Raw genomic sequence first — 15288 nt, forward strand, 5'->3', positions numbered from 1 at the left:
AGTATTGTGCACGGTTATAACTGGGCCAAATGAGATGTTATTCTTTTCACATGTAAGTTGATTTTGATTTCTGATTTTATAGATAATTAGAAGTAACATACCTTCTGCAGATGCAGAGGTCACAAGGATAGGTAGCAGAAATGTCCAGGTTAGATTTTGCATGCTTTATTTTGTTCTCTGCATAAGATATAGATTAAATGCCAGTGATTGAAAGTTATTTACTTGGCTACATATTTAGGTAGTTTTTATAGCACTCATTGTTATATTGCCTCAGGTAGCATGGATTATTGATTTTTTAGGTATTTTATTGTTGAGAAGTGTCTGTAGGTAATATCATAAAGGCTAAATTTTCAACGTCTGTCGCTCTTTTGGTCATGTTGAAAAAATATTTGTACCAGTACCATCCTCTCTTTTGTCTGACCCTTTCTTGCAACATTGTTCAGTCTTAGTGACTATATTCCTTTTGGAGTAGTAAGTATTTTACTCGCAGAATAGTCTTGTTCCAAATGTTTCCTGTATGGAGGAACATATGTAGAACTATTATTATTATAGTAGATTGCACTGATACTTTTATAAGCACCATATTTTTTTTTTTTCATGAAGAATTTGAAAACTATATTGCAAAATGTAATTTAATGAAAACTACATTTTTTTATTTGTATCTCGCTACAGTGTCCAACAAGACTTATGGTATAGGACACCACAGAGTTGCACTCAAATCATGAGCTGAAAAGTATGATTGATTAAGGTTTGGCCATAATTAAGGTTTTGTCTCATGCTTCTGCCTATAGAAATATATCTCAAGTGTTAAGGAGAATAGCCATATAAGGTAAGTAATACTTGGTAGGCAGCCACTGACCAGGGCGATATGATAACGGTACTACCTGCCAAGGCATCAGGATGGTTAGTGATGGCTGTATAGCGAGCCAGCATTTCAAAGGTTGTCAAGTTGCATTCCTCTGACCCAGGTAGCTGTTTTTTCTCTCTACCCCACTGACACATGGACTACTGGCATTCTGTTGATGAACATAGAATTTCTCCATGTAACACATAACACTTGACAACACTTAGCTCACTAAACCCATTCTTCAGAACGATTTTTATGTAATGGGTGCTGTGTGCTTGCCTTGCCTTGCCTTTTGTCAAAATGATAAGAGCAATGGATAGAAGTAATTGGTAGGAGTATTAGGTAAAAGCAGTGGGTAGGAATATTAAGATGTGAGCATTTAGTAGAAGTAGAAGATTGGAACATTAGGTATAAACCTTTGGAAACGATGCACTAGAGTTGCCCTCTGCCAGTATTGGAGTTCATCAGTAATGGAGACTGTTGCTGGACAACTCCCTTGAGGGAGTTTCCGAAGGGAAAGGGCATCAGATAGGAATGCATTTTAACATTCTAAACGGGGAAACAGAAGAAGGAGTCACGTGAGGAGTGCTTATTCTCCTCAAAGGCTCAGATTGGAGTGTCTAAATGTGTGTGGATGAAACCAAGATGAGAAAAAAGGAGAGATAGGTAGTATGTTTGAGGAAAGGAACCTGGAAGTTTTGGCTCTGAGTGAAATGAAGCTCAAGGGTAAAGGGGTAGAGTGGTTTGGGAATGTCCTGGGAGGAAAGTCAGGGGTTAGTGAGAGGACAAGAGCAAGGGAAGGAGTAGCACTACTCCTGAAACAGGAGTGGTGGGAGTATGTAATAGAGTGTAAGAAAGTAAACTCTAGATTGACATGGGTAAAACTGAAGTGGATGGAGAGAGATGGATGATTATTGGTGCATTTGCACCTGGGCATGAGAGAACATTGAGAAGAAAGATCATGAGAGGCAAGTGTTTTGGAAGCAGCTAAGTTAGTGTGTTAATAGTTTTGATGCATGAGACCGGGTTATAGTGATGGGTGATTTGAATGCAAAGGTGAGTAATGTAGCAGTTGAGAGAATAATTGGTGTGCATGGGTGTTCAGTGTGGTAAATGAAAATGGTGAAGAACTTGTAGATTTATGTGTTGAAAAAGGACTGGTGATTGGGAATACCTGGTTTAAAAAGAGAGATATACATAAGTATACGTATGTAATTAGGAGAGATGGACAGAAAGCATTATTAGATCACGTGTTAATTGATAGGTGTGCGAAAGAGAGACTTTTGGATGTTAATGTGCTGAAGGGTGCAACTGGAGGGATGTCTGATCATTATCTTATGGAGGCGAAGGTGAAGATTTATAGAGTTTTTCAGAAAAGAAGAGAGAATGTTGGGGTGAAGAGAGTGGTGAGAGTAAGTGAGCTTGGAAAGGAGACTTGTGTGAGGAAGTACGAGGAGAAACTGAGTGCAGAATGGGAAAAGGTGAGAACAAAGGAGGTAAGTGGAGTGGGGGAGGAATGGGATGCATTTAGGGAAGCAGCGATGGCTTGTGTAAAAGATGCTTGTGGCATGAGAAGCGTGGGAGGTGGGCAGATTAGAAAGGGTAGTGAGTGGGGGATGAAGAAGATTATTAATATAAGAGAAGAGAGAGGCATTTAGACGATTTTTGCAGGGGAATAGTGCAAATGAGTGAGAGATGTATAAAAGAAAGAGGCAGGAGGTCAAGAGAAAGGTGCAAGAGGTGAAAAAGAGGGCAAATGAGAGATGGGGTGAGAGAGTATCATTAAATTTTAGAGAGAATAAAAAGATGTTTTGGAAGGAGGTAAATAAAGTGTGTAAGACAAGGGAACAAATGGGAACTTCAGTGAAGGTGGCTAATGGGGAGGTGATATCAAGTAGTGGTGATGTGAGAAGAAGGAGTGAGTATTTTGAAGGTTTGTTGAATGTGTTTGATGATTGAGTGGCAGATATAGGGTGTTTTGGTCTAGGTGGTGTGCAAAGTGAGAGGGTTAGGGAGAATGATTTGGTAAACAGAGAAGAGGTGGTAAAAGCTTTGCAGAAGAAAAAAGCCGGCAAGGCAGCAGGTTTGGATGATATTGCAGTAGAATTTATTAAAAAAGGGAGTGACTCTATTGTTGACTGGTTGGTAAGGTTATTTAATATATGTATGTCTTATGGTGAAGTGCCTGAGGATTGGTGGAATGCTTGCATAGAGGCATTGTACAAAGGCAAAGGGGATAAAAGTGAGAGCTCAAATTACAGAGGTATAAGTTTGTTGAGTATTCCTGGGAAATTATACAGGAGGGTATTGATTGAGAGGGTGAAGGCATTTACAGAGCATCAGATTGGGATAGAGCAGTGTGGTTTCAGAAGTGGTAGAGGATGTGTGGATCAGGGGTTTGTTTATGGATGAGGTTGTTAGGGAGGTGAATGCAAGAGTTTTGGAAAGAGGGGCAAGTATGCAGTCTATTGTGGATGAGAGAGCTTGGAAAGTGAGTCAGTTGTTGTTCGCTGATGATACAGCGCTGGTGGTGATTCGTGTGAGAAATTGCAGAAGCTGGTGACTGAGTTTGGTAAAATGTGTGACCGAAGAAAGCTGAGAGTAAATGTGAATAAGGACAAGGTTATTAGGAAGAGTAGGGTTGAGGGACAAGTCAATTGGGAGGTAAGTTTGCATGGAGGAAAACTGGAGGAAGTGAAGTGTTTTAGATATCTGGGAGTGGATTTGGCAGCGGATGGAACCATGGAAGTGAATCATAAGGTGACGAAGTGGATGAAAGTTCTGGAAGCGTTGAAGAATGTGTGGAAGTCAAGAATATTATCTCGGAAAGTAAAAATGGGTATGTTTGAAGAAATAGTGGTTCCAACAATGTTATATGGTTGCAAGGCGTGGGCTATAGATAGAGTTGTGTGGAGGAGGGTGGATGTGCTGGAAATGAGATGTTTGAGGACAGTATTTGGTGTGATATGGTTTGATCGGGTAAGTAATGAAAGGGTAAGAGAGATACATGGTAAGAAAAAGAGTGTGGTTGAGAGAGCAGAAGAGGGTGTTTTGAAATGGTTTGTTCATATGGAGAAAATGAGTGAGGAAAGATTGACAGAGGATATATATGTCAGAGGTGGAGGAAATGAGAAGAGGGAGACCAAATTGGAGGTAGAAAGATGGAGTGAAAAAGATTTTGAGTGATCGAGGCCTGAATATGCAGGAGGGTGTAAGGCGTGCAAGGAATAGAGTGAATTGGAATGATGTGGTATACCGGGGTCGATGTGCTGTCCATGGATTGAACCAGGGCATGTGAAGCGTCTGGGGTAAGTAATGAAAGGGTAAGAGAGATATGTGGTAAGAAAAAGAGTGTGGTTGAGAGAGCAGAAGAGGGTGTTTTGAAATGGTTTGTTCATATGGAGAAAATGAGTGAGGAAAGATTGACAGAGGATATATATGTCAGAGGTGGAGGAAATGAGAAGAGGGAAACCAAATTGGAGGTAGAAAGATGGAGTGAAAAAGATTTTGCGTGTTCGAGGCCTGAATATGCAGGAGGGTGTAAGGCGTGCAAGGAATAGAGTGAATTGGAATGATGTGGTATACTGGGGTCGATGTGCTGTCCATGGATTGAACCAGGGCATGTGAAGTGTCTGGGGTAAACCATGGAAAGTTCTGTGGGGCCTGGATGTGGAAAGGGAGCTGTGGTTTCCGTGCATTATACATGACAACTAGAGACTGAGTGTGAACGAATGTGGCATTTGTTGTCTTTTCCTAGCGATACCTTGCACATGCAGGTGGAGGGGGTTGTTATGTCGTGTGGTGGGGTGGTGATGGGAATGAATAAAGGCAGACAGTGTGAATTATGTACATGTATATATATATGTGTATATGTCTGTGTGTGTATATATATGTATACGTTGAGATGTATAGGTATGTATATTTGCGTGTGTGGACGTGTATGTATATATATGTGTATGTGGGCGGGTTGGGCCATTTCTTTCGTCTGTTTCCTTGCACTACCTCGCTAACGAGGGAGACAGCGACAAAGCAAAATAAAATATAATGAAATAAATAAATATATTTTTTTTTTTTTTTTATACTTTGTCGCTGTCTCCCGCGTTTGCGAGGTAGCGCAAGGAAACAGACGAAAGAAATGGCCCAACCCTCCCCATACACATGTACATACACACGTCCACACACACAAATATACATACCTACACAGCTTTCCATGGTTTACCCCGGATGCTTCACATGCCTTGATTCAATCCACTGACAGCACGTCAACCCCTGTATACCACATCGCTCCAATTCACTCTATTCCTTGCCCTCCTTTCACCCTCCTGCATGTTCAGGCCCCGATCACACAAAATCCTTTTCACTCCATCTTTCCACCTCCAATTTGGTCTCCCTCTTCTCCTCGTTCCCTCCACCTCCGACACATATATCCTCTTGGTCAATCTTTCCTCACTCATTCTCTCCATGTGCCCAAACCATTTCAAAACACCCTCTTCTGCTCTCTCAACCACGCTCTTTTTATTTCCACACATCTCTCTTACCCTTACGTTACTCACTCGATCAAACCACCTCACACCACACATTGTCCTCAAACATCTCATTTCCAGCACATCCATCCTCCTGCGCACAACTCTATCCATAGCCCACGCCTCGCAACCATACAACATTGTTGGAACCACTATTCCTTCAAACATACCCATTTTTGCTTTCCGAGATAATGTTCTCGACTTCCACACATTCTTCAAGGCCCCCAGAATTTTCGCCCCCTCCCCCACCCAATGATCCACTTCCGCTTCCATGGTTCCATCCGCTGCCAGATCCACTCCCAGATATCTAAAACACTTCACTTCCTCCAGTTTTTCTCCATTCAAACTCACCTCCCAATTGACTTGACCCTCAACCCTACTGTACCTAATAACCTTGCTCTTATTCACATTTACTCTTAACTTTCTTCTTCCACACACTTTACCAAACTCAGTCACCAGCTTCTGCAGTTTCTCACATGAATCAGCCACCAGCGCTGTATCATCAGCGAACAACAACTGACTCACTTCCCAAGCTCTCTCATCCCCAACAGACTTCATACTTGCCCCTCTTTCCAAAACTCTTGCATTTACCTCCCTAACAAACCCATCCATAAACAAATTAAACAACCATGGAGACATCACACACCCCTGCTGCAAACCTACATTCACTGAGAACCAATCACTTTCCTCTCTTCCTACACGTGAATGTTGGGGTGAAGAGGGTGGTGAGAGTAAGTGAGCTTTAGAAGGAGACCGGTGTGAGGAAGTACCAGGAGAGACTGAGTACAGAATGGAAAAAGGTGAGAACAATGGAAGCAAGGGGAGTGGGGGAGGAATGGGATGTATTTTGGGAATCAGTGATGGATTGCGCAAAAGATGCTTGTGGCATGAGAAGAGTGGGAGGTGGGTTGATTAGAAAGGGTAGTGAGTGGTGGGATGAAGAAGTAAGAGTATTAGTGAAAGAGAAGAGAGAGGCATTTGGACGATTTTTGCAGGGAAAAAATGCATATATATATATATATATATATATATATATATATATGTATATATATATATATATATATATATATATATATATATATATATATATATATATTTTTTTTTTTTCATACTATTCGCTATTTCCCGCGATAGCGAGGTAGCGTTAAGAACAGAGGACTGGGCCTTTGAGGGAATATCCTCACCTGGACCTCTTCTCTGTTCCTTCTTTTGGGGAAAAAAAAAAAAAAAAAAAAAAAAAGAAGCTGGTGACTGAGTTTGGTAAAGTTTGTGGCAGAAGAAAGTTAAGAGTAAATGTGAATAAGAGCAAGGTTATTAGGTACAGTAGGGTTGAGGGTCAAGTCAATTGGGAGGTGAGTTTGAATGGAGAAAAACTGGAGGAAGTGAAGTGTTTTAGATATCTGGGAGTGGATCTGGCAGCGGATGGAACCATGGAAGCGGAAGTGGATCATAGGGTGGGGGAGGGGGCGAAAATTCTGGGGGCCTTGAAGAATGTGTGGAAGTCGAGAACATTATCTCGGAAAGCAAAAATGGGTATGTTTGAAGGAATAGTGGTTCCAACAATGTTGTATGGTTGCGAGGCGTGGGCTATGGATAGAGTTGTGCGCAGGAGGATGGATGTGCTCAAAATGAGATGTTTGAGGACAATGTGTGGTGTGAGGTGGTTTGATCGAGTGAGTAACGTAAGGGTAAGAGAGATGTGTGGAAATAAAAAGAGCGTGGTTGAGAGAGCAGAAGAGGGTGTTTTGAAGTGGTTTGGGCACATGGAGAGAATGAGTGAGGAAAGATTGACCAAGAGGATATATGTGTCGGAGGTGGAGGGAACGAGGAGAAGTGGGAGACCAAATTGGAGATGGAAAGATGGAGTGAAAAAGATTTTGTGTGATCGGGGCCTGAACATGCAGGAGGGTGAAAGGAGGGCAAGGAATAGAGTGAATTGGATTGATGTGGTATACCGGGATTGATGTGCTGTCAATGGATTGAATCAGGGCATGTGAAGCGTCTGGGGTAAACCATGGAAAGCTGTGTAGGTATGTATATTTGCATGTGTGGACATATGTATATACATGTGTATGGGGGTGGGTTGGGCCATTTCTTTCGTCTGTTTCCTTGTGCTACCTCGCAAACGCGGGAGACAGCGACAAAGCAAAAAAAAAAAAAAAATATTGTTACACACAAAAAAGTATATGCATCATTGATTCTGCATAGCGCAGTAATGGAATCTTTGCTAATATGTTACTAATGTACATTTTCCGTTGAAACAGCTTATTGGAGAGAGTCCGCTCTAATGACCCTGTTTGGAGGGAAAGTGGCACAGCATTCATCAATTCAGTGACTCGCCTTCTGGAAAGATTACTAGACTACCGTAATGTTATGCAAGGTGATGAGAACTGTGACAAGAGAATGAGTTGTACTGTTAACCTTCTGGTGAGTAAAAATGTGTTTTACTTTCTTCTAGATAATATAGTTAGCTTCTGATTTATTATGTATAATTTTTGTGTACCTAAAATTTTTTACAATATGTTTTGATTGCATAACATTGGGATAGCTAAAAACAGACAGTCAGGATATCATGGGATTGGGAGAATATGATGTGCAGCTGGTATGTTTAGTGTATGGGTAAAGAGGAGTGTGTCTTTTGACATCCATGTGGCAGAGGTAGCTGGACACCCTGCCCAGGGTTTGAAGCCAACCTGTAGTGTATATACATATATCTGTCCATCTACATATATGTCAAACTGTCAGAGCCATGTAAGATTAAAGTTCATGCTGTTCCTACCAAGGTAAGGTTGGGACACAAAAACACTAGAAGTCTAGTGTGTGTGTCTTTTAACCTCTTGGTCAATCTTTCCTCACTCATTTTCTCTTTGTAACCGAACCATTTCAAAACACCCTCTTCTGCTATCTCAACCACACACTTTTTGTTTCCACACACCTTTCTTACCCTATTATTATTTACTCAATCAAACCACCTCACACCACATATTGTCCTCAAACATCTCATTTCCAGCACATCCACCCTCCTCTGCACAACTCTATCAATAGCCCATGCCTCACAACTATTTAACATTGTTGGAACCACCATTCCTTCAAACATACCCATTTTTGCTTTCCGAGATAATGTTCTCGACTTTCACACATTCTTCAACACTCCCAGAACTTTCGCCCCCAACCCCACCTTATTATTCACTTCCGCCTCCATGCTTCCATCTGCTGCCAAATCCACTTCCAGATATCTAAAACATTTCACTTCCTCCAGTTTTCCTCCATTCAAACTTACCTCTCAATTAACTTGTCCCTAAACCCTACTCTACCTAATAACCTTGCTCTTATTTATATATTTACTCTCTTTAGTCACCCTCTATGCATTAGCAAGATAGCGTTAAGAACAGAGGACTGAGCCTATGAGGGAATGTCCTCACTTGGCCCCATTTCTGTTCTTTCTTTTGGAAAACTGAAAATGAGAGGGGATGATTTCCAGCCCCCAGCTCCCTTCCCTTTTAGTCGCCTTCTACTTCATGCAGGGGATACATGGGAAGTATTCTTTCTCCCCTATCTCCAGGGATAATATAATAATGTAAATATTTATTTATTTTTTATTTTATTTTGCTTTGTCGCGGTCTCCCTCGTTAGCGAGGTAGCACAGGGAAACAGACCAAAGAATGGCCCAACCCACCCACATACACATGTATATACATACGTGTCCACACATGCAAATATACATACCTATACATCTCAATGTATACATATATATACACACACAGACATATACATATATACACATGTACACAATTCATACTGTCTACCTTTATTCATTCCCATCGCCACGTCGCCACACATGAAGTAACAACCCCTCCCTCATGTGTGCAAGGTAGCACTAGCAAAGGACAGCAAAGGCCACATTCATTCACACTCAGTCTCTAGCTGTCATGTAATAATGCACTGAAACCACAGCTCCCTTTCCACATCCAGGCCCCACAGAACTTTCCATGGCTTACACCAGACGCTTCACATGCCCTGGTTCAATCCATTGAGAGCACATCGACCCCGGTATACCACATAGTTCCAATTCACTCTATTCCTTGCATACCTCTCACCCTCCTGCATGTTCAGGCCCCGATCACTCAAAATCTTTTTCACTCCATCTTTCCACCTCCAATTTGGTCTCCCACTTCTCCTCGTTCCCTCCACCTCTGACACATATATCCTCTTGGTCAATCTTTCCTCTCATTCTCTCCATGCGACCAAACCATTTCAAAACACCGCCCTCTGCTCTCTCAACCACATTCTTTTTTATTACCACAAATCTCTCCCACCCCATCATTACTTACCTGATCAAACCATCTCACACCACATACTATCCTGAAACATCTCATTTCCAGCACATCCACCCTCCTCCGCACAACTCCATCCTTTCTAAAAGGGGAAACAGAAGAAGGAGTCACGCGGGGAGTGCTCATCCTCCTCAAAGGCTCAGATTGGGGTGTCTAAATGTGTGTGGATGTAACCAAGATGAGAAAAAAGGAGAGATAGGTAGTATGTTTGAGGAAAGGATCCTGGATGTTTTGGCTCTGAGTGAAACAAAGCTCAAGGGTAAAGGGGAAGAGTGGTTTGGGAATGTCTTGGGAGTAAAGTCAGGGGTTAGTGAGAGGACAAGAGCAAGGGAAGGAGTAGCACTACTCCTGAAACAGGAGTGGTGGGAGTATGTAATAGAGTGTAAGAAAGTAAACTCTAGATTGATATGGGTAAAACTGAAAGTTGATGGAGAGAGAGATGGGTGATTATTGGTGCATATGCACCTGGGCATGAGAAGAAAGATCATGAGAGGCAAGTGTTTTGGGAGCAGCTGAATGAGTGTGTTAGTGGTTTTGATGCAGAAGACCGGGTTATAGTGATGGGTGATTTGAATGCAAAGGTGAGTAATGTGGCAGTTGAGGGAATAATGGGTGTACATGGAGTGTTCAGTGTTGTAAATGGAAATGGTGAAGAGCTTGTAGATTTATGTGCTGAAAAAGGACTGGTGATTGGGAATACCTGGTTTAAAAAGAGAGATATACATAAGTATACGTATGTAAATAGGAGAGATGGCGAGAGAGCGTTATTGGATTACGTGTTAATTGATAGGCGCATGAAAGAGAGACTTTTGGATGTTTATGTCCTGAGAGGTGCAACTGGAGGGATGTCTGATCATTATCTTGTGGAGGCGAAGGTGAAGATTTGTAGAGGTTTTCAGAAAAGAAGAGAGAATGTTAGGGTGAAGAGAGTGGTTAGAGTAAGTGAGCTTGGGAAGGAGACTTGTGTGAGGAAGTACCAGGAGAGACTGAGTACAGAATGGAAAAAGGTGAGAACAAAGGAGGTAAGGAGAGTGGGGGGAGGAATGGGATGTATTTAGGGAAGCAGTGATGGCTTGCGCAAAAGATGCTTGTGGCATGAGAAGCGTGGGAGGTGGGTTGATTAGAAAGGGTAGTGAGTGGTGGGATGAAGAAGTAAGATTATTAGTGGAAGAGAAGAGAGAGGCATTTGGACGATTTTTGCAGGGAAAAAATGCCAATGAGTGGGAGATGTATAAAAGAAAGAGGGAGGAGGTCAAGAGAAAGGTGCAAGAGGTGAAAAAGAGGGCAAATGAGAGTTGGAGTGAGAGAGTATCATTAAATTTTAGGTAGAATAAAAAGATGTTTTGGAAGGAGGTAAATAAAGAGCGTAAGACAAGGGAGCAAATGGGAACTTCAGTGAAGAGGGTTAATGGGGAGGTGATAACAAGTAGTGGTGATGTGAGAAGGAGATGGAGTGAGTATTTTGAAGGTTTGTTGAATGTGTTTGATGATAGAGTGGCAGATGGTGTTTTGGTCTAGGTGGTGTGCAAAGTGGGAGGGTTAGGAAAAATGATTTTGTAAACAGAGAAGAGGTAGTAAAATCTTTGCGGAAGATGAAAGCCGGCAAGGCAGCGGGTTTGGATGGTATTGCAGTGGAATTTATTAAAAAAGGGGGTGACTGTATTGTTGACTGGTTGGTAAGGTTATTTAATGTATGTATGACTCATGGTGAGGTGCCTGAGGATTGGCGGAATGCTTGCATAGTGCCATTGTACAAAGGCAAAGTGGATAAGAATGAGTGCTCATATTACAGAGGTATAAGTTTGTTGAATATTCCTGGTAAATTATATGGGAGGGTATTGATTGAGAGGATGGAGGCATGTACAGAGCATCAGACTGGGGAAGAGCAGTGTGGTTTCAGAAGTGGTAGAGGATGTGTGGATCAGGTGTTTGCTTTGAAGAATGTAAGAGAGAAATACTTAAAAAAGCAAATGGATTTGTATGTAGCATTTATGGATCTGAAGAAGGCATATTATAGAGGTGATAGAGATGCTCTGTGGAAGGTATTAAGAATATATGGAGTGGGAGGCAAGTTGTTAGAAGCAGTGAAAGTTTTTATCGAGGATGTAAGGCATGTGTACGTGCATGAAGAGAGGAAAGTGATTGGTTCTCAGTGAATGTCAGTTTGCGGCAGGGGTGTGTGATGTCTCCATGGTTGTTTAATTTGTTTATGGATGGGGTTGTTAGGAAGGTGAATGCAATAGTCTTGGTAAGAGGGGCAAGTATGAAGTCTGTTGTGGATGAGAGAGCTTGGGAAGTGAGTCAGTTGTTGTTCGCTGATGATACAGCACTGGTGGCTGATTCATGTGAGAAACTGCAGGAGCTGGTGACTGAGTTTGGTAAAGTTTGTGAAAGAAGAAAGCTGAGTGTAAATGTGAATAAGAGCAAGATTATTAGGTACAGTAGGGTTAAGGGAGAAGTCAATTGAGATGTAAGTTTGAATGGAGAAAAACTGGAGGAAGTAAAGTGTTTTAGATATCTGAGAGTGGATTTGGCAGCGGATGGAACCATGGAAGCGGAAGTGCATCATAGGGTGGGGGAGGGAGCGAAAATCCTGGGAGCCTTGAAGAATGTGTGGAAGTCGAGAACATTATCTCGGAAAGCAAAAATGGGTATGTTTGAAGGAATAGTGGTTCCAACAATGTTGTATGGTTGCGAGGCATGGGCTATGGATAGAGTTGTGCGCAGGAGGGTGGATGTGCTGGAAATGAGATGTTTGAGGACAATGTGTGGAGTGAGGTGGTTTGATCGAGTAAGTAATGTAAGGGTGAGAGAGATATGTGGAAATAAAAAGAGCGTGGTTGAGAGAGCAGAAGAGGGTGTTTTGAAATGGTTTGGGCACATGGAGAGAATGAGTGAGGAAAGATTGTCCAAGAGGATATATGCGTCGGAGGTGGAGGGAACGAGGAGAAGTGGGAGACCAAATTGGAGGTGGAAAGATGGAGTGAAAAAGATTTTGAGTGATCGGGGCCTGAACATGCAGGAGGGTGAAAAGCGGGCAAGGAATAGAGTGAATTGGATCGATGTGGTATACCGGAGATGACGTGCTGTCAGTGGGTTGAATCAGGGCATGTGAAGCGTCTGGGGTAAACCATGGAAAGCTGTGTAGGTATTTATATTTGCGTGTGTGGACGTATGTATATACATGTGTATGGGGGTGGGTTGGGCCATTTCTTTCATCTGTTTCCTTGCGCTACCTCGCAAACGCGGGAGACAGCGACAAAGCAAAAAAAAAAAAAAATATATATATATATATATATATAAAAAAAAAAAATATATATATATATATATATATATATATTTTTTTTTTTTATACTTTGTCGCTGTCTCCCGCGTTTGCGAGGTAGCGCAAGGAAACAGACGAAAGAAATGGCCCAACCCCCCCCATACACATGCACATACGTCCACACACGCAAATATACATACCTACACAGCTTTCCATGGTTTACCCCAGACGCTTCACATGCCTTGATTCAATCCACTGACAGCACGTCAACCCCTGTATACCACATCGCTCCAATTCACTCTATTCCTTGCCCTCCTTTCACCCTCCTGCATGTTCAGGCCCCGATCACACAAAATCTTTTTCACTCCATCTTTCCACCTCCAATTTGGTCTCCCTCTTCTCCTCGTTCCCTCCACCTCCGACACATATATCCTCTTGGTCAATCTTTCCTCACTCATTCTCTCCATGTGCCCAAACCATTTCGAAACACCCTCTTCTGCTCTCTCAACCACGCTCTTTTTATTTCCACACATCTCTCTTACCCTTACGTTACTTACTCGATCAAACCACCTCACACCACACATTGTCCTCAAACATCTCATTTCCAGCACATCCATCCTCCTGCGCACATCTCTATCCATAGCCCACGCCTCGCAATCATACAACATTGTTGGAACCACTATTCCTTCAAACATACCCATTTTTGCTTTCCGAGATAATGTTCTCGACTTCCACACATTTTTCAAGGCTCCCAAAATTTTCGCCCCCTCCCCCACCCTATGATCCACTTCCGCTTCCATGGTTCCATCCACTGACAGATCCACTCCCAGATATCTAAAACACTTCACTTCCTCCAGTTTTTCTCCATTCAAACTCACCTCCCAATTGACTTGACCCTCACCCCTACTGTACCTAATAACCTTGCTCTTATTCACATTTACTCTTAACTTTCTTCTTCCACACACTTTACCAAACTCAGTCACCAGCTTCTGCAGTTTCTCACATGAATCAGCCACCAGCGCTGTATCATCAGCGAACAACAACTGACTCACTTCCCAAGCTCTCTCATCCCCAACAGACTTCATACTTGCCCCTCTTTCCAGGACTCTTGCATTTACCTCCCTAACAACCCCATCCATAAACAAATTAAACAACCATGGAGACATCACACACCCCTGCCGCAAACCTACATTCACTGAGAACCAATCACTTTCCTCTCTTCCTACACGTACACATGCCTTACATCCTCGATAAAAACTTTTCACTGCTTCTAACAACTTTCCTCCCACACCATATATTCTTAATACCTTCCACAGAGCATCTCTATCAACTCTATCATATGCCTTCTCCAGATCCATAAATGCTACATACAAATCCATTTGCTTATCTAAGTATTTCTCACATACATTCTTCAAAGCAAACACCTGATCCACACATCCTCTACCACTTCTGAAACCGCACTGCTCTTCCCCAATCTGATGCTCTGTACATGCCTTCACCCTCTCAATCAATACCCTCCCATATAATTTACCAGGAATACTCAACAAACTTATACCTCTGTAATTTGAGCACTCACTCTTATCCCCTTTGCCTTTGTACAATGGCACTATGCACGCATTCCGCCAATCCTCAGGCACCTCACCATGAGTCATACATACATTAAATAACCTTACCAACCAGTCAACAATACAGTCACCCCCTTTTTTAATAAATTCCACTGCAATACCATCCAAACCATATATATTTTATATATATATATATATATGTATATATATATATATATATATATATATATATATATATATATATATATATATATATATATATATTTATTTTATTTTACTTAGTTGCTGTCTCCTGTGTTAGTAAGGTAGTGCAGGGAAACAGACGAAAGAATGGTCCAACCCACCCACATGCACATGCCTATACATAAACGCCCACACACTCACATTTACATACCTATACATTTCAACATATACCTACATGTAGAAACACAGAAATATACATATATACACATGTACATATTCATACTTGCTGCCTTCATCCATTCCCATTGCCACCCTGTTACACATGAAACAGCACCCCCCCTTCCCCTACGTTTATGTGAGGTAGTGATAGGAGAAGACAACAAAGGCCACATTCGTTCACACTCAGTCTCTAGCTGTCATGTGTAATGCACCAAAACCACAGCTCTCTTTCCACATCCAGGCCCCACAAAACTTTCCATGGTTTACCCCAGATGCTTCACATGCCCTGGTTCAGTCCATTGACAGCACGATGACCCCAGTATACCACATCTTTCCAATTCACTCTATTCCT

At 42.0% G+C, this 15288-nt stretch overlaps 1 protein-coding gene across 3 annotated transcripts in view; it reads left to right on the forward strand.

The window, feature by feature from the left end:
• The window catches only part of spg (dedicator of cytokinesis spg), a 392951-nt gene that overhangs the window by 252608 nt on the left and 125055 nt on the right, over positions 1-15288 (forward strand). For all 3 annotated transcript variants that reach the window (XM_071687033.1, XM_071687034.1, XM_071687035.1), the window contains one exon: positions 7635-7797. In XM_071687033.1, the coding sequence (XP_071543134.1) occupies positions 7635-7797 (163 nt within the window). The remainder of the gene's footprint in view (positions 1-7634; positions 7798-15288) is intronic.

This window comes from Panulirus ornatus, chromosome 43 (genome assembly GCF_036320965.1).
Source record: "Panulirus ornatus isolate Po-2019 chromosome 43, ASM3632096v1, whole genome shotgun sequence".
NCBI classification, from domain to species: Eukaryota; Metazoa; Arthropoda; class Malacostraca; order Decapoda; family Palinuridae; genus Panulirus; species Panulirus ornatus.